The following is a 26,105-nucleotide window of genomic DNA, read 5'->3' as shown; positions in this document are numbered from 1 at the left end:
GATTTTAAAAAAAATGTTTTCTCTTAATATTACTTCTTGCTTTACATGAAATTGTATTTACTTTGGGGAAACACTCTTCAAAATAAATTACACAATGTTACAATGAATTTAATACAAAAATTGAAGCACATAAAAATTCTGCATTTCAGAAAGTCAACTGCAATAAAAAATCAGTTATTTATAAAGAATTTACTATTTAGAAGAAAAATATATCAAACAGCACACAAAGAAAATGAAACATCAGAGTCAGAAAAGAGTCTTCAGTACCAAATACTGCTCATGCTGTTTCCTGTGACTTACCATCAAGCCTAGGTTGTCTGTCATCAAATCTAATATGCCTGGTATCATCTTTGATGTAGTTTATGTCAGTATTGCCTAAATTATTGAACTGGAATGTAAACAATCGCTTTTTGTGTCCCGTGAGTGGTTGACCTTTGCAAGTATCCTCAGTACACAATCCATTTTCAGAGTCATTGTCACCCCCAACTGAGTCTTCTGACTGGCTGTTTTCATTCTCTGAGGGAAGCTCCTGATCCTGGCTGGATTCATCATCTTGCTCATCTGTCTCCATTTCACCTAAAGCAATTGAAAGAATAAAGAGGAAGAAATGAGACATAATGACAGTAATTGAAAACCACTAGCTTCCATTTCAACACCAAATACTAAACAAGTTCAGATATTCCATTCTTACTTGGAGATCCTTCTTCATGTATTCCATTTGGGCCATTACCATTGATACCATGGTCCTTACAGCAGTGCAGGGAACCTTCAGTGTCTTCACTTTCAGTACATGTTTTTACATATCGGCTAAACGTAACAAGTGAAAGCAACAGTTAGAAGCAATGGATTGTTAAACAATTTTCATTGTTCGAACTGGTAATTAAATTGTTATCGCAAGTCCTTGCTAGCATACTGTACTTCTGCATGCCTTTCTGATTTATTCAGATCATCAGTTCTATTGCCAAACGTGCCTAGGGTTACAAGCACATAGGAAAACCTGCTCGTATGTGACGGTGTATTTTATGCAGCTACTTGATCAGAGATAATTTGATTCTTGGTCTCACTCTCTGTCCAGAATTCATTTTTTTTAACTGCTCATTAACTATATTACAGAGAAAGTTACATCAACAGAAAAAGAAGCATAAATTTAAACTGGAGGTTATACGATTTTGACTTCTTCTATATAATGACACTAATCCTAGTCTAGTTTCAGAAAGTGTCTACCATGTACTTTTACAACATAAATTAGTATATAAACTTGAACAGTAGATACAGGAAGTATGACCATAGCAGAATAACTGGAAAACATTTCCACTTTACCAAGACCTAACAAACAGCTAAGCGTACAAAAGAATTATTTAACAATACAGATTGACTCTCTACTGTCTTCTCAAATATTTTTTGGATGAGGTCATGCTAACAAAAAATCAAATTAAGATCTGTATTAGTGGCTAAAATTTTATATTTAATGTTCAACAGAAAGAAAACAGAACTACTCAAATCTAATCAGTATGTTAGAAATGCACATGGAAGTGCACATGAAGAGCCTACTAACTCTAACCATTACCATTATTCTTAACAAACTAGTTTTTCTTTTAACAATAAACTTACCACATTCTTAGCAGCAGCAGATTATACAGTTTATCTTCAGTATTGTTTCTAGGCACTGCTATGAGAAAAGGTTGACCAAATAGTAAAGAACCACTATGGCTGTAGCTAGTGTGCCTGCACTTTTCCCTTAAACAAACAGGAATTATGACTTGTTCTGTATCTTCTGTTCTATTGATAGCAATTTCAAATCTAGAAGAAAAACAATCAGAAATACAAAGAACGATGGTCATGGAAAAGGCTACAAAGAAGAAAAATAAAAAAGTATCCCCTCCCAGGTTAATCTTTATCTGGTATCTAGGTTTTAATCTCTGGCAAATAACTAAACAAACTGCAAAGAGATGAAGCACGTTATCTACACTTACACATAAATGTCATCACGTTCCATAATACTACTTAGATTTTCATCCATGCCAAATATCCTGTGGAACCTGTGATTGTATATATCAGTAACAATCATCTGGAAAGAAAATGAAGTACACATTGTTTAATCACGTTAATACACATTAAAATGTTATTTGTTGTCCCTTATATAAGAGATCACTCTTACCTTATCTGCAGCAACACCAGACAAAGCTGACAATGCTGTGCAAAGATCCAATATATTTCCAATTTTGGGAACAACTACTTTGTACTAAAAAGGAAAATAATTTTAATTTCTTAAGAGGACAAATATACATGAGGAAAAAATCCCAAACAACACATATTCAGCATATTTCTTTCATATTCTTGAAACTTAAGGTGTAAAGCTTGTAGCTCAATTAACATCAATTCCAGAAGCTGCTGAAAATGTAGTAACCTGCACAGCTTTACAAATATACACATACTGAATACTCCATTTATTAGTTTATACAATTGCTTGTTTTAATCTTGTTTTACTTTCTCCATAAGACAAAGTACAAGATTTGCATTTCAACAGCACTTTCTTATTTAAGCATTTAAATAGTGTAGATGCTATTGAAAAGATTATTAAATCTGGAATACAACACAAGTTGTTATAAAGTATTACTAGGAAAAAAAAGAATGGCTGGCAACAGATTCTCATTTGCCTGCAGAGAGAGAACTTGATGACTGAAGTCAAAGAAAACTTCTATGTGGCTTCCTTTATGCAGTGCATCTGCAGTTTGTAATAAAATGCCACACAAAACTGTTACCTGTTATTTGCATAATAAAGACAGGACTAATTAGAAATAAGGCATTATTAACCCTGTAATTATTTGCCAAGTATAGCATGTTATGTCCTTAAGTTTTATAATCATTTAGACTCACAAAGACTCTACTGAACTGGTACTCTTCCCAAACTGTTAATTGCAGCACAACCACCTCACAAGTCATATTCAACTACTACAGTAGTTTTCAACTAATTTGTGTCCCCTGTGCAACTGCTGTGCATCCTCCATTTTCACAATTAAATTTCTATCAGGCTCATCTCCCATTAGTTAATACACCTCCCTTCACCTTCAAATTCCCCAACTCATATTGCCTTTAAAAACACTATTTCCTCCCACTTTCCTTTTTATGGTACTGATTGCAGTTTTTAGAGCCTTTTGAATGCCTGCATAACTGCCTGTGTTGTATTTAGTTCACCTATCCTCACTTACTGTGCAAGGTACAGCTAGAACCATTTAATCATGACATGGTTACGATAACCTTATGAACACTTTTTAATGATATTCTAAGGTGTGTAATATCAACCCCTTCCTAAAAAATGGCAAAAAGAATAATCGTCACCAAGTAATTTTATTTGAAATTTTTTCTTTTGACTATGAGGTGAGAGCTCAGAAGAATTCAACACTACCTAATATATTCAGTCATGGGTGTTTTTTTGCACCACTTATTACAAATATTTGCCTACTATAATTAAGAAACCAAGAAATTAATCTGATGGATTATGTGTATAAGTATTTTTATAAACATAAAAATCAAATCATAGCAGCTCTCAAAAAGTTATGTCAGCATACTTTTTAAAGATTAAGAAGCCTTATTAACACAATCATAAAGAAATTATCAATTCTTTCTTGAAACTGTACAAGGGATGTACAGTCTTCCTCAGGTATGTATAGTCTTCCCCACTTTCCTAAGTGAGACTTCAGAACATATACCAGCAAAATAAAACTTGTTGGATTTGCTTATAAATTTGCACTGTGTGAAGGAACTCGGGTTCATTGTTACTGCCTCATGAATCAAAGCGTTTGTACATTAAGCCGCTTACCTGCATAGGCTTTGCAAGTGGATCCATTCTGACTAAATAAACTTCCAAAGTGCGTTCTTTTTTCATGGGTAATGGAAGTGTCAAGTAACAAAAAGGATCAAAGGTTACAGATATCTTAGCACATTCAGGACAAACTAGGGTAGATTTAAAAAGGCCATGAAATATATCTACAATGATGGAATCATTTCTCTTTAAATGGTTTTCCCAAGCTTCTTCAGCAACCACCTGTAAACAAAGCATGATCTGGATTATGATAAAGTAGTAGGAAATGAACAGTGAGAATTATTAGTAGAAGTCCCCGGCAGAACATTTTCCGTAACCACCTAAACACTGTCACTCCAAAGGACCCATAAGGAATGTTACTGCTATCAGGTCTGCAGGTTAAAAGACGTTTGCTTTTCCTAGTATAGATATCTTGTCAGTGGTACTAAGTGGTACTACATAGTCTGAGAGTGACTTTCAAGTAGCTTGGGGAAAGATAAAAGCAGATAAACTAAAAATTCCACCTGAATTAATTCCACACTCATAACAAAAGAAGAGTTTCCCTAAAGTAAGAGTACTGGAGAGAGACAGAAGGCTGCATACTGTAGATATGAAAATAAAAGAACAGAATGGGAACTGTTTTTCTAACTGAACTCAGCGCTGAATCGAAAAAAAATGGTCTTAATGAAGTCTTAAAGGCCCTACCATCCTCCCATCTACCTGCATTATCTTAAAAAGAAATTTACACAGTTTCTCCAAATCTCCATTTTAAAGTTTTGTCCTATTTTCTGAAATGACTTCCAGAAAAAGCCCCACATAATTAGTTTCCCAGCTCTCCAGTGCATAATCATGTAGAAGTATCTTACAGCATCCAACTTCGACTAAAATAAATATGATCAGCTCTAAAATCCCTACCTTGTCTGGTCTCCCATCCGCATCCTTTAACTGAATATAAGGCTTTTTCCTAATTCTATTCAAATCCTCATGTAAACCATCCAAGAGAAAAGCCAGCAGCTCTTGACAATCTTGTTGCTGATAACCAGAAAATTGTGGTGCAAATCGTCCCACTTGTGTCTAAAAAAAAAAAAAAAAATTCAAAACACTTCTGGTACCTTAATTGTTAGAAAGAGTAGATACTTCTGAGATGCTATAGCAGCACACTGAAAAGATAAAACTTGTAGTTATGAAAGGTAAGCTTTTCAATGGAGAAAGGAAGTCAAAACTACTTCTCAAAGACGAAAGCAAAAGGACAGGTGACACCTACTGAAATATACACCCAAGTGTTTTACCAATTCAATGAATGGACTGCATACTGATAAACAGTACTTCAAATTATTTTTTTTTTTTGCCTATTTCTCTTAAGTTTTATACACTTAAAAGTACAAAACCGAAACTGACAATGTATACACAACGCAATTTCCCGACTGACCTTAAATGCCCTTGGGGTAACATAGCTGTATTTTCCTGACCACATTTGCTTGATAAGCTCGGCGTAAGATTTTGCTATTTCACCTCGCATTCCTAAAGGATTGTCAAAATTCAGCTCTTCCTGGTATTTATCATTGAGGAAGTACTCTGTAAGAGGAGGTGTGTTGCTCAGACACTGCAAAAAAATAATACAGACTTTTTAGAACAGTGATTTAAATAATATCTAAACAAAGAATGTTTTAATTTTGTTAAAGCAGCCACGAACTATAATGTCTAGTGCCTGGAAGGAAGAGAAAAAAATCCTAAACAATCTTTTCCAGAAAAAAATAATGGCTTTAAACCAAGACTGGCTACAGCTGTCATTACAACTTATGCACAGATAATATATGTCAAGAGCTTTACCTCAAAATTTATAAAACAGAGTAGTTCAACCAACTACAGCATGACAACATAATTTCTATCAAGATTTAAAACAAACAAAACAAGGTGAGACATGAATGGCTTTATGAAACGTGTTGCTTGAAGCTGTAATAGATTTGCAAAGTGGAGAGTGCACACATGCTTGGAAGAGAGAACCAACAGGGCTTACTAGTTCAAATTATATCATATTCAGAGCAACATTTGGAAAAAAAATCATTTTGGCAGGTGAGGGAAGGTGAGGATGCTTGGCCTTTTCTTTCTCTTTGTTAATATCAGCTTATGGATGCTGTAGGAGACAGCAGTCTATGTTAGAGGGACTAGACTACAAATCACAGTGCTGCAGCCCTTCCCATGTTCTTTTAAATCTTGTGATGCTGTTTAGAGCTGAAATTTGTCCAAGGAAAGCAAGGCCCTTGTTTTAGATTGAAATAACCACTTATCCTCTGTACCAGTTTGTCCCTTCTCTCAGCATTTGGAGACAGCATGATGTAATTACTGAAGTATGATTTTCAGTTTCACTTTGCATTTTTGTGTGCTACTCTTTATACTTCTTTAAACATAAACATTTCCATCACTCAGGAATAAGCCCCATGCCATGCCTTAGCATATATTCTTTAGAGTTTTTTCATTAAATATTGTAAGCTTTTCTGCATTCTTTCCTTTATTAGAAGATTTGAGGAAAGGTCAAGTATTTCACCAGTCTCGTCTGCCTCTCTGTAAACAAGGGGAAGAGCTCCACTTATGTTACTGCATAAAATACAGGAATTAGACTGGAAGAATTTCACCTTTATTGAGCAGGGCAAAAGAAAGTATTCCTATGTCTGCCTATCATACCTGTGCAATATTACAAAGCAAAACCAGTCACATGCTGCAGAGAGTTGAGTTTCATGCCTATATCAAACTCCTTCCTTTCTTTCTCTTCCTCCTCACCTAAAGCTTTCAGGATCTGTCAACACTGCAAAAAAAAATTCCTGGTATTACAGACACTTTTGGACACTCAGGGCTGTAGAAATCTCATTTTTCTCCTGCTATGTGGCAAAGAGCTTTTACTATCAGTAGTGGTGATCCCAAATCCCCCTACCTCACTGATCTGTGTTGTCTTCTGCATTATTTTTGGGTGGGTTTAGGAGATGAAATTAGTTCCAACTGTTTAGAGGAATGTCCAACATAAGGAAGTAAATAATGCAAAAATATTGTATTTTTCTACAGGTCTTTCTGTTAGTCAAGCATTATACAATGTCCTGACAATGTGGATTCCAACAAAAAAATAATTAATCAGTTTCTAGTTTTCACCTGATAAACTGGTCTTGTCACTTTCTCATAAAATTAATATTTGTAGTACAAGCCAGGAATATTCCCACGGAAAATTTCCCTTCTTCCTTTAACATGTCCGCATTACAACGTAAGATGACACTGATGGTAGCACTGGAATGCACAAATGTTTATCTCAATACAGCAAGTTTTGAGGTACAGAGCTGACATATTTTTCTAAAATATCAGATACCAAAATCTTTAAAAGAGTAGCTGCTGAAGTAGGTAATAAAGTTGGCCACATATGCATTGATCTTTTCAATGTAACTGACAAAGCTAAATGATTACAAATATGTTTACTCTTTGAAAAGGCTGACAATGGAGAATTGTTTAAGATCATTACTAAAGTCAGAGGGAAAAAAGCATCCAGAAGCCAATTTGAAGGGAATCCTACATTCTTGTTTACTCATGTGATATGCTGTAGATTATTCAGGAAGCCTTATGGAAAGACAATCTACTGGACAGTAAAGTTACCAGATTTATGTGCTCTGTTCAACCTAGTGATTCTGGGTTTTTTGTTTGTTTCAAAACACAGACAGTAAGTAAACTAAAAGGATACAAATGTGAAAAATAATAGCAGTCAAAATAGCCACACAAATACAGTAAAACCATGGAAAACTGATTGTCAACTAAGAAGGTAAGAGAATGGTCCTTCATTTCAGGTACTGCTGTGTCTACAAGTTTTCTTTAATCAACAAAATTTCTGCAAAGTTCTCTGAACCTGAACTGGTCATTTAGTGAAAAGATCATGAGAAGTGTGGAATAGAAGGCAGAAACTACAAGAGACAAACCGAGTGAAGGTTAATCTTCAGCATGACAAAGGTTAGCACTGAAATCATACTTCCATGTTACATATTAGTAACTTGGAAATAATTAAGATGCACAGGAAAATGAAAATAATCATTATTTTTAGTGTTATGTACACACGCACATATGCATACACATCTCAGTGCTGTAGCGTTGCTGGAACACTGTATACAATACTAGCCCATGATAATGTTTGCAAGTCTACTTGTCCTATGAAACCTTCATAGAGGGGGAAATATAATAATAAAAACAGTCAAGACATTCCCTTCTAAATCTCTGTGATTTAAGTATGGAATTAATTCTGATATAAGAGTTTGCATGGACTTAATTGATAAAAAGAAAGGAAGAGGGCCACCGAGAAAGTCAGTGGCCTAGAAGCACTTGCCCTGCGAGAAGAGGCTGAAGCATCAGGGCTTGCTCAGGCTGCAGAAGGGACTGTTTCAGGGAGGCCCAAGAGCAGCCCTCTAGTACCTACAGGGAAGTTCAGGGGAAGATGGAACCAGGCTATTCACAGTGGCACATACTAGGAAGAAAAGAAACAATGGGCATCAGCTGAAACATGAGAGGTTAAGAATATAAGGAAAAAAGTTTTCACTGTAAGAACAATCAAGCAGCGGAACTAAGAGGCTCTGCCTTCCTGGGAGGTTTTCAAGATCCAACTGGATAAAGCCCTGGACAACCTGTTCTGACCTCAGAGTCAACCTTGTTTTGAGCAGGAGGTTGCACCAGAAACCTCCTTAAGTTCCACAAATCATCCTATAATCCTAATGGAACAAAGAAACATTTCTTCAAATCCCATATGGAATATTGCATAAAAATACATTTCCAAAATAAAGAAAATATCACTACCGATCATGGCAGTGAACTTGGGAAATGAGAAGGAGATAGTAGGATCATGAATTGAGATACTGAAAATCAAATAGTCCTCTAAGGGTCCTGGTTCTTCTTACTGAGAATTTTATGTAAGGGCACACTGAAATTTCATACTTCAGCTTCCTAATAAAAGACCAAGAGCTGCCAAACTGAAAAGAAGATCCATGGGGGAAAAAAGTGTTTTACTTTACACAAGTCTATCCTACGTTTGTCTGTATGCTATCAGACATGGCAAAAAGCCCTTAGTTAATATGCTCCCTAATCCAAACTCCACATGCCTATATTGCTCTGTTTCAGTTGCCAAAAACTTAATAATTTCAGGTATTGGCGAAATATGCCATCTTTTGTCTAGATAAACTCACAGCCATAAGTAACTTTAGAGGGAATATTATTCAGCTTTCTGAAGAGAACTTCTGAAATGCCCATTGCAAAGCTTGTTTAGAATTCAGGTGTATAGAACCACATGGATGGAATAAACCCATAAAAATAAAAATCTTGGGAAAAAAAATAATGCTTTTAATGAAAACATCTACTTTTTTTCTTCTCCTATTTTTTAATCACAAAATGAAAATTTTGGAACTCTCAGGTTTTCACTGTAAAAGGAAAAAAACCCCAAACATTTCCACAGTGCTCTAATCTGTAACATCCCACTGAAATAGGAAAGTAATACTTTGAAAACATCCACAGGTGGCAGCACAGTAATGCTTAATGAGACTAATTTTTTCTAATTTATTTTCAGCTTAGAATAAAGCTATGTACCTAAGTGAATGTGAACAAAACATCTGCTTGCCAAATACTTTTTTTTAAAATATGAGTCAAGTATTCATAATAATATCTGTTTCATAAAATCTACACACTCCCTTTTGTCCTTCTTGTTTTATTTCATGCTTGGATCTGCAAAAGCAGACATTTAGGCCTAATTAGGAAAAAAGCAAGCCTTAGGTATTTACAGTGAAATAAAATAAACACATGGAATACTCCCTTCAAAATAATTGAAGAAAACAATACAAAAGTTCCAATACAACCAAAATAAGAACACTGAATTACTGCTTTTTTAAATTAAGGAACAGTGGTAAGTGGATACCTTCTTGGACTTACTCTTGTTCAGCTTGCAGCTGTCTGTAATCCCACAAGAGGATCTTACCTATCTCTTCATCATCTGTCCCCCAGGTGTCCCTGAGCATCTTAACACTTAAAATCCCTACTTGGAAGGGCAAAGATCTCTTCACAATAAGCACTTAGAAGGATAAAGGGGCAAGCCTAACCTTACCTAAAGATTGAAGAACTACTGAATATCTTGCAACAAAACTTAAAACATTGTCAGGATTTTAACATTTCTGCCTAGGATGTTTATAGGGCAAGAACCTTCACAAAAGTTTGTCAGACTCAGGAGATGAGGCTGTGCAAAGGAACTGTCCCTCCTCGTCAAGGAATGTTTATAATACCTCTGATGCAAACCATCTTCACTCTACGTGAGACAACACCAAAGAGAAGTTGTGTGAGAAATGCAGTGGTTTCTGAAGCAGAAATGGCTCCTATATAAATACTTGGGGGCCTCAATGCTCCCTGGAAAGCACAGAGATCTGAGAAAAGTGGCAATCAGCTGGAAAATGGATAAACTACTCTGCTTCTGTTGAAGCAGCACTGATCACACCCAGCACGAACCAGATGGAAGGGATCAAAGCAGAACTTTCGGTACATTAATGGAATTGAAATTACTATTTCAGAGTCCAGTACTCTACAGTAAACTATACTGTTTAAAGAAAACAGATTTATCCTGATAAACAACCCTGTGTTAGCACAATTGTGACGGAATACACCTTAAGAGGATAAGTAAGATAAAGTAGGTGACCAGAGGAGATCAGAAAATCACTGAATAGTTGAGATTAGAAGGCATCTCCGCAGATCCTCTGGTCCAACCCAGTTGCACAGACATGTCAACTAGAGCAGGTTGCTTGGGACTTTGTTCAGATAGGTTTTAAGCATTTTCAGTGATGGAGGCTTGAGTTTCCCTGAAAACCCCATTCCACTGTTTGATAAACCTCACTTTAGAACAAAGTTTCCTATATTAAAGAATTGCATGTGCTTCAGTTTGTGCCCATTGCCTCTTTTTTCAGTGAGCACCACTGACTGACGAGAGTTTGGCTCAGTTTTCTTTACTTTTCTCCACCAGGTACTTCCAAAAAAATGGTAAGATCACTCGAGTCTTCTCCAAGCTTAACAGCCCTAGCTCTCAGCCTCTCCACACAGGTCAGATGCTGCAATCCTTCATCACCTGTGTGGTCTCTCAGCAGACTTGCTCCAGGATATCCATAAACTCTCTGGGTAGCCCAGAAGTGAATGCAGAACTCTGGGGGTGTTTCTCCAGTGCTGAGTGGAAGGAAAAGATCACCTCTTTCAGCCTACTGGCAATACTGCTCTTAGTGTAGCCCAGGATGCTGTTGTTCCTTGGCCATAGGAACACACTGCTGTTTTTTTGTTCAGCTTTTTGTCCAGCAGGATCCTGGGTGCTTCTCTGCCAAGCTGTTTTCCATCCAGTCGCTGACCCCCTACTGCAATGTGCAGTTGTTCCCCCCAGGCACAGGGCTTTGCATTTCCTTTGACTGAACTTCATGAGGTTCCAGCCTGCTGAGGTCCCTTTGAATGGCAGCACAGCCATCTGGTATAGCTGCTCCTCATTGCAGATTTGTGTGATGTCTAATCTTGCTGAGGCTGGAACTCCACTCCATCATGCAGATAAACCCTAGAGCACCCAAGAGTCCCAAGCAGAATTCCCTATTTGCCATTCACATAGTATTTGAGCCTATCTATTCATTGCTTCCAAGACTAAGATAGATCAAAACATGTTCAGAGTGCTCTGGCCATAGGCATTACAGCCAGAATAATCAAATGTTACTTTGATAAAAGTAGGACATGAAATTAATAGCAAATCAGCACAGTGAAATGCATGCTTTTGTGTAACTGAAAAAAAATGCATGTGGCGGCAAGAGGAAGACTGCAGCCTGTGAGACCTTAGTGTGTCAAAAACACACTGTACTTTCATACTTTCACTAAAAAGCATTTCCATGGATTTCTTAGATAACATTAAACTCTGAACAGTACTTTCTTTGAGACATACAGTAGGTAAAACTCAAAGATACTTCATATTTCCTTGTTAAGAAAGCCACTAAATAATGCATTTGAAAAACCATACCTTCAAGGACATATTAAAGGTATCATGCCAAACTAAAAGCTACACTGTTCAATAAATACCTCATTTTCTTACCCAGAGCACTGCCTTAGTAATCAGCAAACCTGTATTTATTAACTTACACTATAGTGTCTCAGAACTTATTTGCAAACTTAATTCTCTAGATGTAACTGAAAAGCAATGAAATCAAAGCTGATATAATTTCTAATGCAGGCCTCAGAATTAAATCTGTTTAATACAATGGGATGTGAAGCGTAACAAGCTTGTTACAATGTATAAGACTCCTAAAGGCAACAACCCACACTTAGAATTCCATAAAAGGCTACTTTTGAATTACATATATGTAAATCATGTATACCAGTTCAATTAAGGTTGAATAATTAAAATTATCCTTATTTAATCAGTGTAGCTTGATGAACAAGGTAGAATCATAAAAAAACCCTTTTCCCTATGTGGCAAGAATATTTGAATTCAACTTATAATTCTGGCTGACATATTAGAAAAAACCACACACTTTTCTTTCCAACAGCATAATTACTGATGCAATTCAGCAATCAAGAGAGGTTATGTGTAGCATTCTTAGTTGGAATGGACACTGCAAAATGTGTGTCCTTCCCCCCCTTCAGTTTAGCCATCTTTTGCATAGCACGCTAAAAAACATTTAATTACTTTCTGCACTGTTCAACTTCTCTTCATGTATCCTCATGGAAGTATTTTTAGAAACAAGTTTAATTTTATAGATGCCTTGTGTCAGTAAGTATGGAATAAGCATGGAATAGCCCACTAACAGGTGGGGGCCAATTGGCTAGAAAGTAGTTTTGCTTATATGACTCAAGACTTTTCTATGGAAATGGGATCCTGCTGTTCATCCCCATGGGAAAGGTATCCAGCTGCAAACTGGGCTGTATTAGTAGCTGCAGTCAGAGGCAAAGGGGTGCAAATCTTCCCCTCCATTTGGAACTTGTGAGACTGCTGCAGGAGCACTGTCCTGTTTAGGGCTCCCCAGTGTAAGGAAATGCATGACCAACATGGTCAAGGGGCCGAACAACAATATACACGGAAAAGCAGAGCTGTATGCATTAATTCGACCTGAAGAAGACAAGACTAAGGGGAGAGCTTGTGGCTCCCTGCAGCTACCTAACAGGAGGCTACAGAAAATAAGGCCAAATTATTCACTTGTCAACACAAAGAAGGGACAGAAGTATCCCACACACTATGACACTCTGGAACAAATTTTTCTTTTGAACAAATTTCAACAGCTTCATAAACTTGGCTTACAAATGTACCTGAAATTCCTTTTTTACTCCAACAGGCTAAAGAAGGAATGCAACATTTGGGTTGTGTTTTGGGTTTTTTTTTTAATTTTACTTTTATTTAAGAAATCACAAACATAAGCCAGAAACCCTTGTAATGACCAAGGAGGAAGGGAGGCTAACTCTGCAGCATGCTTGGTTAAGTGCTAATATTTTCATACTCAGCAGGAAAATATGTGAACAAGAACTTAAATACCCATAACAGTTTTTTGACAGAAGACTGTTCCAGTGACTAAGCTCGAGAACTAAACAAAACCAAACCAAACTCCTAGTTCTGACTGTTAATTATTCTACAACTGCAGCTTCCATTTAAATATTAAAACACTAAGGTTGCTTCATCTTGGTAGAGTAGTAGTAGATATACTAGTATTTCTCTTGCACTCATGGCAACGAAAGAAGCTAACACATTCTGGTAAAATATCTGTATATTTTACATTCCTGTAAAGTATTTCATCCATGAAATAGCTATTCTGAGAGGAAAGGCCCAAGGAAAATATTTTCCAAGGTTCCTGCATGCTAACTTGTGCACTAAAAGTACTTAATGAGTAAATATGAGAAATAAAGGGCCAGTAATCTATCAGTCATCTACTTCTGGACACCTTTTTTGGTACTACAATTGGTACTCAGGTGGATTTCAAAAGGAAAAGGCCATTTTTGTGACATATGTGCATGACAATTATTACGAAAAACAAAGAATCCCACTCCAAGAGTTCACCCATGTAGAACACCGGTCAAACCTCTTTCTGACATTGATCAATATGAATGCAGCTACATAAATCAACTTTTAAAGTATGCCAAAATAGATGTATAATTTCCTCACTCTTAATCCTATCCTGCTGATTAGCAGATCTCTTAATATTAGTTTTGAAACATGACAAAAAACCTCAAGATACTATTTCCAAGTAATAACACTACCAGATTTTATTTTTAAGTACATACCTGAATTGCTGAATTCATGAAACATGTATTCCCCAAGTTGCTCAGGCCACACAGGCCTGGCTGCTCATTGTGTCTTCCTGGCTCTGAATAATCATAATTCTTATAAGCAGTATATGATGGGAGACAATAGTTTGAATTTTTCACACTGTAAGAAAACAAGACAACTTTCACAATGCAAACATGTACTCTACAGTACTTTAAACCATACAAATATTTTAAAAACTTAAATGATTAAAAATGTTAAACTAACTTCTGTGAACAAGTAAAGATTTAAACACTTAAATTTAAATAACATTAATGTCAATTTAAAAGTCACCTGTGCAAATAACCAAAATCAAACATACTGCAGTAACCGCAATTATTACATCCCTACCCCTTTTTTACAGGAGCAGCTTCACAGCTTACTCTATTCTTCATTGCTCCATTGTATTTAAAACACTCAGACTTTAAACACCACCAGCAGCAATCAATCATTGATGTTCCTTTTGCATCCTGCTACTGCAAGAGAGGTCGGTGGGAATGGGAATGCAGAGTTACAGGTGAAAGCTGAGATTTCCAAGGCCACTGTGGCATAGCTGCCTCACTGCATCAGACAGTCTATTTATAGCTTCCCTGCTAGGACAGCACAATCCAGCATGCAAATGCAGAAAAGCCTTGAGAGGTAAAGGAATGCGCAAAATGCCTTGCAACAACTTCAATATAAATCTATGCTGAATATGTTTTGGAGAAACCGTAGAAGAAATAGGTAAAATTATGATATTTAAAAATATTTGTTTCCAGATGAAATACAAAAATATCAAATATAAACTAACCCTCAAAACAGTAAAGTGAGAATATCTGAGAACACCAGAAAAGCAAATCCTTCTAAGAGGATGTTCTGTAAGATGTTAGAAAAAACCAAGCAACCACAATCACTTTAACCACTTCAGGCACTGATCATAATGAAATCCTTGTGACAGCAGCTTTGGCTAAAGTTCAGGAGTATTTCTGCAGATGCTAAGCATACTTCACATATGAAGCAACATGAACAAAAATTTGAAAGTCAGATGCTAAGAATTATAAGGAAAAATATGCAGTGTAAAGAATCAATCCTGACAAATAGCTGAGATTTGTAATTGCAAAAATCTGAGGATGCAAGTGCCCAATGGTTACACTCCAGCCATTACTCCTGAACAGTATCATGCTCTTTACTGAATCCAGCTGTCTCCTCAGTGCACAATGACTTACTTTTCAGAAAAAACTGTTGTTTTTTTAATCAAGTTATCAAAATTTTCAAACAGAAGGGGGTTTCTCCCTCTTTCAAGAGTCTTAGAAATTTGTGTAGTTTATAGCTCCGTTGTCCATAAAGCTGCTGTTATCAAACTTTTACATCTGCTTATTTCTTTTTAATAGCCGACTTTCCCATTAGTCCTTCCCTTTTCTATACATATGCACTTTCTCTGCTCTGGCTTGCCCCCAGACTAGCTAAGAGGTATTGTGTTCACTGGTCATTCTCAATGAAAAAAACCCTATCAAGTTACGGTTCACCCACGTATGAGAGACCCCCAGGAAAAATTACCTTCAATCTCCCTTTGCAGCTGCAGCCCAGTTACTGTGGTGAACTCCATTTCCCTGAAGCTGGCAAGCCTTAGCTCCCCCAGGAATCAAAACCACAAGCCTGCCAGTGGTGCTAATGCAACCCCCACAATATAACCAACCTAACAATGCACAACAGTAACAGAAATGCACATGCACAAGGGTACACAACAAGATTCTACTTTCAGCCTTGCTGCCGACCCTACTGCTGTCCTTACCTGACTTACAGAGAACACTTTTCACACGCTCAACAAAAAAGAAATCTCTCTGAAATTCAGGAGATGTAGGGGTAATGAACAAACTGAATTTAATTCTTCTGGGGATTTTAATTTTTATTTCCTTCTTTGCAGCTTTCCCCCCTCACAAATTGCTAACTTCAGGGAGACATTAGGAAGCTAAGGGAATGCAACTGGTATTTTGTGGCTGTAGCTTATTCATATGAAAGATTTTCCCAAATGACAATAATTTCATGACAATAACTTAGTTCAAGATAATTGCAGAGCAGATAGATGCAGTGTGTACTTGCTCTAAGGGATAAACTGTCAGTTTACTTCTCAAAAGGGAAAGAAGTTTCTGAGCTCTTTCATCTTTTGTACTGGCGCACAGAAATATATTTGAGGGGTTTAGAGACTAAACCCACTACCACTCATCCTGTGAGTCAGGTCTATGAATTCATTTTTCTTTCATGGTTCTATGATATTTTATCAAAATATAACCTACAAAACACTGCCTACTGTTTGCAGGATACTGGGAGATGTATCTTTACAGCTCCATCAGGCTGCAAACTGTTTTGTTGTGGAAAAATTATTTTTATATAAATTTCATTGTTGCTTTGCCTTTTTTGCTTTTGATCTGGATGAAAAAGCAATTATTTTGAACAGTCAATACTAAGTAGCTAACAATGGAAAGCAAGCGAAGATGCACGGTAAGTCAACATTAATTCAATCCAAGCAAAAATATCCTAGAAAAAGTAACTTGTGATAATTGCATGTCCTCAAGCCTCCAGCTGTTTTTCCTGCAAAACTTTTCTACCTTTAATGAAGGAACAATGCAGGTAAAAGCAGAGGGGTAGTATTAGGATAAGCCAGTAAAGTAAGAACAGTAATAGAAAGAAAACACTAATAGTTCTTAGAAAAAATTGCTTCACAAAACTAAGGCAAGATTTGAAAATGTGAAACCATCTTCAGACCCTTGAACAGAAGTCTTGAAATGGCAAAAATGGTAAAAGAAGTTTCCAAAAGAGATTTTATTATCTGTAAATCTATAAATTTTGTATTTCATGTGCTAGATCTGAAATGACTTGTTTGTACCATCTGTGTGCACCTTTAAACATCAAAGCAGCTTTCAAATGGTTACGATGAACCTAGAGCACTCGTTGTACAGTTAAGAGTTCTGTGAAGCATGGATTTTGAACAGAGAAGCCTGGAGAAGCATCACTAGCTTCGGTAATTTGACAGTGGAATGCCCTATACCAATAGGTACATACATAAAGGAATTTGAGTTGCAAGTATGAGGCCAGAAAAATAGAAGTTTGGAAGACTTACTGAGCTCTGCAATATTTCAACCATTTTAATGCACTGCCAATGCATTTCTGTGACCAGCCCCTTTAAGAAACCCACTATCAGGTTTCATCAGATATTAGAGATACCTGAAGCAGCAGCAGAAGTCCATTTCACTACATAAAGATTACTATCTTTATTTCTGTTCATTATCATTGTCTGGAGAGAAAAGATAACATTATAATCTATTTAAACTGCCTTTATCATAATATTTTGTTATGTGTCAGGTACAACATGAAGGAACTGTTTCTAGACGTAATGTAATGCAATTAACACTTGTACTTAGAAGAAGCATATTGAAATATACCAAGCCTATGAACAAAGCTGCCAGCTATCCATCTTGACAGGCTGACACTACTAAATAATGCAAACAAGTCATTTCAAAAGTCTAAAGCACTGGTTATGAATGAAGCAAACAGAACAACTTTTCACTTAATTCCCCAAGCAAAATCCCTGTTCAGGTGTTTTTAATCCCCATCCCAGATAATTTAAAAAACACCATATGTGATATGAAATGTATTGCTTTATTAACAGCAATAAATTTAGTAACACCTAAAAGATGCGTATCTCTCCCTGCTCTTCTGAATCTACTAACACATATTATGCTAATCCTTCTATGCTATTCTTTCAACAAGATCACCTGTAAAAGCAAAAGAACATCAATGATCAATTATTTGGAATCCTCCATTTCATCAAATGCAAACTCTCATTTACAAAAATGAAGACTTCAGACTGGATAAAATTTGCACAAGCTATTTCTGACATCTAATGTATGACTACTTCAACACAAAATTAAGTATTTACCAATTTGAGGCTTACTCTTACACAGAACACCTCCTGGATTAGAAAAACATTGCAGAAATGCGTACCATAAAAAGAAACCTGATTCTTTCAGATTTTTAACATCATTTGTACTCTATAGGTGAGCTCTAGTAATTGCAAAACCAGGCTTCCAATGACTAGTATTTATGACAATTAATACACACAGCCCGTTGTTTGATTTTTCTGCCTTATAAATCATATTTGTCAGCTAAAATAATCTTCAAAACAAATGCTGATATTTCTTTTAGAGTCACAGCATCTCATGCCCATTTGCAGATGCCAACATATCCTAGAAAGCCACAAATGTCTAATTTCACTAATGTACTAAGGACGATGTGCAACGTAAGAGGCAATAAGGCAGAAACATAAGCATGGAAATAAATTCCAGACAAAGCTGACATTCAGTAGTTAATTAAGAAAATAACAAAGATAGCATTAATCAATGGAAAAGAAGGACTTTCTTAGACAAGGAAATACTTGCAAGAAGGCTGGAACATTCTTAATGCATAATTCTATAATAGAATAAAATTCAGAGATGCATCTTTCCATTTACTATTTGAAGCCAAAAATTCTTAATGCAGAAGTATGTACTTCAAATTACAATGTATATTAATGGATATGACTTCATCACTGAACATAGACTCTGAGATAAGTGCTGCTAAGGATTCACCTCCATTACATCTTGTATTAAATTATTAATTTGTGATTTATAAAGTATTTTCAAGTCATCGTAATTGGATTATTGCACTGTAAGGAAAACCATATACTTCTGCACTGAGTAACATCCAAATGTACTGTGGTTTGATATACAAGAGAAAAATGACGAGTATTTCATAACACTAGAGAGTACATGTACCTATTAACAATTTACAGTGTGTAAGTTATAATTAAATCATTTAAAAGGACCAATTCCTTATAAAATGTGAAATTTATGACTTGCTTTTAAACACCTATTTCTGTTGAAAATCATAAATTGTAAAGTAACAACAAACAAACACACACCTCCAAACCCCAGAATTTTTCCTTGAGTTCTAAAAGCTCACATTTTGGCTCCAAAATAAACCAAGAAATAAAAGTAAAATCAGGTAAATCATGTCAACAAACTATCTGTAACAGCTGCAAGAGCTGGCAACAGGCTTCGTAAGTGCCGCCTAAAAATAACTACATCACTGGCAAGAAGCTAATGTTGGAAAAAAAAAAAAAAAAAAAAGTAAAGAGAAACAAAAGAAAACAAGAAAGTCTTGACGGCTTGATTTAAAATCACAGCTCCCTAAAAAAAAAATTCACTGTTAAGTGTTGGGCTTGGCAATACCATTGCCTTTTGCTTAAACACTAGAAGAAGAAATTGGTTCTCAGCTGGAGGCTCAGCTCTGATCAAGTACCTTTTCTCACAATCATATATACAATACTTTTCTTATTTACTACATATTCACACACAGAGTATAGTAGACTGCAGTTAATTACATAGATTTCAACTGTTCAACAGTGAGAGTTGGGGCTACTCACAATTGGTAGAAGCACAAGTGACGCTTCACCCTTAGGAAAAATCACTTCTGATAAGTGCAGTATTTAACTGGAAGATATTATATATTTAATATTTTTGTCATCTTTTTAATATTTAACATCTTCAAATGTGATCACAAAATGCATATTTAGAAAAATACTAAAAATTTGGAAAAATTGTAAGAATAAGGCTCTTCAACTTCCCCCAGCTTTCATTAAAGATGAGTGCTCTCTGGTTTCAAGCATTTGAAAGATGCTCCATTATCTGTTAAAGTGAAATAATTCCATGTTTTTCTATATTCACCAACTTTTTAACAGTTGTCTACAATAACAACAACAAAAAAATTACACAAAAAGTTGGCCAATGCAACATGACAGCTCTTTTTTTAGAGTTATCACATTATTTATTTAAAAGACCTTCTAATTTGGAATACAAAGGAGAAAGCATATAAAAGTGACAAATCTCTTACTAGGTCTTTGTTCACTGTAATTGTCAAGTACACAACCTCATCTTCCTCAAGTCTTCTAGCACTAAGAAACAGAAGTTAAGATGCTGGCTACATTACAGCTAACAATTCAGCTGTCATGATTTGAAATCAAAATGTGATGCCACATATGCTGCTCTAATACCTTAGGTACAATAAACAAGGGAAAACTTTTATACTTTTCTTATTGTCCATTTAAATTCAGGCAGGATAATAATACCAACAATGTATTTTTTAGAATGATAAACTCTAAATGAAGTCTATACCTTTCCTTACAACACTCAAAATTCTCTCTAGTGTATTCCCTGCTGAAGAGTAAAAGTTACAAACATCCCTAATGTTTCATTTCTTGGTGTCAGCGTTACCTACCTACTGTGAAATGGTAAACCATAACAATTCACAAGCCAAATACTGCAAAGCAATTCAATATTCTTAAGCTAGGAGTCATAAAACATTGAACTTTGTTTATATCACACTGGGGTGACTATTAAATAATGCTTTAAGGTATATTGCTTACTTTCTGTTGTTCATGTTGTTATAATTATTTGATAGAGATGGAGAGATCTTTGGTAAAGTTGAAAAATTGGATGCACCTGGGGACCTTTAAAAATATGAAAATGATAAATTAGACAAAAATGCTGAGATACTAAAAACTATGAAAGAAAGATAACAAATGAACAAAGCAGAGAGACAAGCATGGAAAAGAAATATTTTTTTAAAAGTGGGCAAAGCTCTAAAAATACCCAGGACATGCAGCCCTCAGAATCTGTCTTTTAAAACTTTAAATGCTTCACAGTACTTAAACTTTCATAACTTGTTGAAAAAACAGAATGAATAAAAAAACTAAAAGAAGCACAGGATACTGTGCTAAAAAAGTTGTTTTCAGCTAATAGTATGACTGTAGATATTCTGACATTCTAAAACTTTAAATGTAAAGTTTTTTAATGTGAGAGTTTTATTAAATTTTCATTTCAAACTAAATAGATGTTGAGATGAGATACAAAAATGATTAAGATAAATACTTCAAGATTAATTTAACAGCAGCATGGAACCATTTAGTTAAAACTGTCTCAGTAATACTGTTTGATAATTTCAGGACAGCACAGCACTACATTTTTTGCCAAAATTAGAAGAATTATCACTTATCTCCATTGTTTAAGACTACTTTAAAAGACAAGAATACTGATGTTTTTCATCACAAAGATCTCTGAATATAACAAATAAATACAGTATATACAACTAACTTGCAGTGCATTTTTCTTGAGCAAATCTCACAGGTGAGCAAGGAAAAGACAGCATACCCAAAGAAGTTAATCTAGCCTCCTGTTTTTGTGGGCTCTATGTAACTTCAACTGAATTGGAGTTCTGGCTGTCATTGAAAAGCTTTGAAACACACATCCCTGCATTAAGAGAACTTCTGCAGGATCAGGACTTTTTAAGCACCTTTCAAGAACTAAACTCTGTAAGGAAATAAACATCTTTACACTGGGAATTTTCCCAAGTATATTTTCACATTTATTTTCAACTTTCTATTAATAAACGTCTTCTGAAAGAAATGTTGCCAGGGAAGGGGAATCTCAATCGACACCACTCATACCAATTTGATGCCAGAGCCAGTAAAAGTTGCTGCACAGAGCCTGGAAAGGGTTCAGAGGTCAGGAGTAATGAACCTGAAGCACATCACAAAAGAATTCCAGCCACCGAAGCAAGCACCTCAGCTCCATTGAGGGCTCCACTTAAATGCTTCCATGCAAGTGCACAAGCATGGGCAAAAGACAAGAGGAGCTGGAGATGTGCATATGCCTGTGAGGGCACCACTGGTAAATAAGTGGTAGGACGGATACTATGCCTGGAGTGTTGGAATGAAAGGATATAGGCTCTTCAGGAAGGACAGGCAGTGGAACCTCTTGGGAGCTCCTCTTGGTGATCTAATCACACATAAAGATTGAAGGGAGGGCAGGGACAGGTAAGATTATAGTGAGGGTCTGCTACAGGTCATCAACCAAGAAGACCAAGGAGGTGATTGGTGACAGCCAACATGCTGTCAACTAAGGGCAGATCTTGTTGGACAAGTTTGGTGGCCTTCTAAAACAGGGTTAAAGAGCTGGATGAGGGAATACTGACATCATCAGCCTGGACTTCTGCAAAGCATTAGACACTGTCTCTAAGCTGGAGAGATATGGATTTGACTTGATGGAAAAGGAACTGGTTGCACTCAAGGAGTTGTGGTCGATGACTCAGTGCCCAAGCGGAAATCAGTGGTGCCCTTCAGGGACCAGTACTGGGACCAGTGCTGCTTAGCAGTGACACGGACAGAGGGATTAATACACGTTCACCAAGTTTGCTGTTGACACCAAATTGTGTTGTGTGGTTGACATGCTGGAGGGAATGGATGCCATCCAGGGGGACCTGGCTTGAGAGATGTGCAGATGGAAACTTCATGAGTTCAACAGTGACAATTGCAAGGTCCAGCACTTGGGACAGGGCAATCCTAACCACATGTACAGGCTGCACAAAGAATAAATTGAGCGTAGCCCTAAAGAGAAAGAACTGGGGGTGTTGGTGGATGAGAAGCACAGCATAATGCAGCAACCCATCCACAGCACAGAAAGCCAACTATATCCTGGGTTGCATCAAAAGCAGTGGGGCCAGCAGGGTGAGGGAGGTGATTCTTCCCCTCTGCTTTGCTCTTGTGACACCCCCTTGGAGTGCAGCATTCATCTCTTGAGGCCACCAGCGTAAGGACGTGAACTTACTGAACTGAGTCCAGGGCAGGGCCAAAAGACGATCAGAAGTCTGGAGCACTTCTCCTATGAGGACAGATTGAGAGAGTTGGGGCTGTTCAGCCTGGGTAAAGGAAGGCTCTGGGGAAACTTCAGAGTAGCCTTGCAGTTCCTAAAGTGGGCTATGAAAGCTAGACAGGGACTTATGACGAAGGCATCTTGTCATTGGACTAAGGGGGAATGACTTCAAACTGAAAGAGAGTAGGTTCAGGTTAGATATTAGGAAGAAATTCTTCTCTGTGAGGGTGGTAAGGCACCGGAAGAGGCTCTGCAGAGAAACTGGATGACCCATCCCTCTAAGTGTTTGAGGACAGGCTGGATGGGGCTCTGAGCAACTCAGTCCAGTTGAAGGTGCCCCTGCCAATGGCAGGGGAAAGGAATTACATCAACTTTTAAGGTCCCTTCCAACCTAAACCATTCTATGTATCACCACATGAAGAACATATTAATTGGTTTTTGAAGTATTCTGATCAACATTCACAAAGCTTTCCTGTAATTTCTTTTATCAATTTAAACCCTTCTCTTTGAATATAGTTTTCAAAGAAGTAAAATGTCTGTCCACAAAAGACACCTAACTGAAGTCAGCTTTAACCCATTCAAACCAGAATAATAGTTAAATTTGACATTCATACATGTATTTATTTTAGAAGAAGCTTCTTGATTTGAATAATTTTGAACTGAAATTGAACTTCTCAAAACAAATTTGAAGCTTTTAGATCATTTAAACCAAATTCAAATGCAATGCAGTTTTAAATTTTAAAACTCAATGCATAATTGCTGTATATAAAAGGCTAAAAGAAGCCAGAGTAAGCCAATTAAGGTCTACTAAATTAGGAAATGGCTTGCTTCTCAAATGCAGAAGAGTAAACCAAATTCTCAACCTAGCTACAACAGCAGCAGAAACTAACAGGTGATTTTGAAAAGTAACTTTTTAATGATGTAACAAACAACCCTCCCCAAATTATTTATTATAATTTAGCATTTTAACAGCAAACAACAGGTTAATAAAACCCACTTTTACTGTAGTATGCCAAAATAAATGGTAACTCACATTAGATACTCACTTGCCCACATACTTCATTAACACTGTGGTTAAACTGTACTAGAATTCCTCTAGTGATCAACAGCAAGGAGATAAATACAGACATCAGCAAAAACAACTGCAATTAGAACAGTCTTTTTTTTCCTCTGGGGCCATCCAGACTGGGTCAGGATAAAGAAAGTCAGGTAAGACTTTTTTAGACAACTGGAAGAAGCCTAACGTTCACAGGCCCTAGTCATTACGGGGGACATGCTGGTGGGCCAACATAGCTGGGCATAAAAAATGTGCAGGAGAGTTCTGGGATGCAATGATGACAGCTATCTAATGCAGACAACTGAGAAGCCAACAAGGAGAGTTTCTTGGATGCATCTGATACTTAAAACCAATGTGATGGCTGGGGCCTTGGCCAAGATGACCTTAAGATGATGAAATCTGAGATCTTGAGGGACAGCATGGCAGAAAACAGGAACACAGCCCTGGATTACTGCAGAGCAGACTTCAACCTTTATAGGTACCTGCTTGGAAAAGTGTCATGGGGTGCAGCCCTGGAAAGAAGAGGGGGAAATATCGGTTGGAAAATACCTTTAAGATCATTAAGTCCTCTATATTCAATAATGGTCCATATCCAGGGAAGTAAAAAATCAAGCAAAGGCAGCAGGAAGCCTGAATGGATGAATAAGGAACTTCTGACCCAAGCTGGATGTGAAGAGAAAGTGTTTGAGTGAAAGCAGTGGTAGATACCTTGCTCAACCAGCCTGATAGTAATCTCATAGAAGGCTATGTTGGTAGATGATGGGGAAACAATGGGTGTGGTTTATTTCAAATCCCTTAAGTCTTTTGACAGTGTCTCCTGCAACACCCTCACAGACAAGCAGATGAAACATGGGTTACGTAAATGTACAGTGAGAGGGACTGAAAACCATTCAATCCTGCCCCTGGAGGGATAGGTGACCAAATGGAAAGCAGCTTGGCAGGGAACCACCTGGGGTCCTGCTGGACAAAAAGCTGGACATGAGCCAGCCAACCATCTTGGCCCAGTATGCTACACTGGGAAAAGCATTGCCAGCAGGCCAAGGGAGGTGATCCTTCTCCTCCACTCAGAATTGGCCAGAGACACCTGGAGTGCTGGGCTCACTTCTGGGCTTCCTAGTACCAGAAAGACAGGGACATTCTGGAGCAAGACTCATGAGACATCACAAAGATGCAGCATTTGATCTATATGAGAGAGCTGGGACCATTCAGCCTGGAGAAGAGAAGGCTCCAGAACAATCTTATCACTTGTACAAATACCCAATGAGAGAGAATGAAGATGGAGCAAAAACCTTCTCAGTGGTGCCCATTGAAAGGACAAAAGTATAAGGGAATAAAACAAAATAAATAAAATTCCATCTGAACAGAGACTATGCCTGGATATGGTCCTAGGCAATCTGCTACAGCTTCCCATGTTTTCAGTAGGGGAACTAGGTGAGACTATCTCAAGAGGTCCTTCCATTATCAAGGACTCTTCCTTGAAACTGTGGCTATGATTGGGCTGGGATACAATGTTAAAGCAAGCTTTAGTTAAACTATTGTCTTCTTACAAACGCTCACTAATTCAGCTAATCACACTTCTCTAGGAAATTTGCAGTAATAAAGGTTGATATTTTAACAATCATCAATCAAAAAATTAATGTTTGGGACATGCATTTGTTAAGAGTTTTTCAACCCTCCATTAATTCGTATTAATAAACATGTTTGTTAAACTAACTTGAAAATGCCTGTTGAAATCACCAAGGTTTGGTGTTTACCCACAGGAGCTCAGACACATGGTTATCTCAAGTATTATTTATCAGCAAATAGCAGTCCAGCTCTTGGCTGACAAACAAGCTGATAGCTCTTGCTTATACAATTTAAGACATCAGAGTAAGTCTCCAGTTAGCTCTATATACCACAATTCTTCCTTACAGAAGTCAGTAGCAAGGCACATCTGTCTGTGTAACAACTGCTCAAAGAAAAAAAAAAAAACCCAACTTTTTCCTTTCATGGATATATTTTCATAAAAAACTTGGATAAGTGGGCATTATATTCTTTTAAAAAGGACTGCTAAACATCTTTACCCATTTGGTCCCTCCTCTTAACAAACATTATGGGGTCCAACCCAGTAAAAGAAAAGCATTGAGATAGGGCCTTTAATGCTTTTCCAAGACAAAATGGTCTAAAGTATGAACCAGAAAAAAAAATCTGAAAAAAATTGTAAGAGAATGTTCATTATTA

At 36.8% G+C, this 26,105-nt stretch overlaps 1 protein-coding gene across 3 annotated transcripts in view; it reads right to left on the bottom strand.

Moving 5' to 3' along the window:
• The window catches only part of USP15 (ubiquitin specific peptidase 15), a 59,626-nt gene that overhangs the window by 4,352 nt on the left and 29,169 nt on the right, over nt 1–26,105 (bottom strand). For 2 of the 3 annotated variants that reach the window (XM_040061681.2, XM_040061683.1), the window contains 10 exons: nt 20,545–20,628; nt 14,084–14,228; nt 5,232–5,405; nt 4,718–4,876; nt 3,821–4,045; nt 2,159–2,242; nt 1,974–2,068; nt 1,612–1,800; nt 692–807; nt 301–576 (listed from right to left, as the gene is read on the bottom strand). In XM_040061681.2, coding sequence (XP_039917615.1) covers nt 301–576; nt 692–807; nt 1,612–1,800; nt 1,974–2,068; nt 2,159–2,242; nt 3,821–4,045; nt 4,718–4,876; nt 5,232–5,405; nt 14,084–14,228; nt 20,545–20,628 — 1,547 coding nt within the window. The remainder of the gene's footprint in view (nt 1–300; nt 577–691; nt 808–1,611; nt 1,801–1,973; nt 2,069–2,158; nt 2,243–3,820; nt 4,046–4,717; nt 4,877–5,231; nt 5,406–14,083; nt 14,229–20,544; nt 20,629–26,105) is intronic. The other variant, XM_040061682.2, reaches the window with a different exon arrangement.

Source organism: Hirundo rustica, chromosome 4 (genome assembly GCF_015227805.2).
Source record: "Hirundo rustica isolate bHirRus1 chromosome 4, bHirRus1.pri.v3, whole genome shotgun sequence".
NCBI lineage: Eukaryota > Metazoa > Chordata > Aves > Passeriformes > Hirundinidae > Hirundo > Hirundo rustica.
The sequence above is the reverse complement of the archived record's forward strand: the minus strand, read 5'-3'. Positions and strand labels throughout refer to the sequence as shown.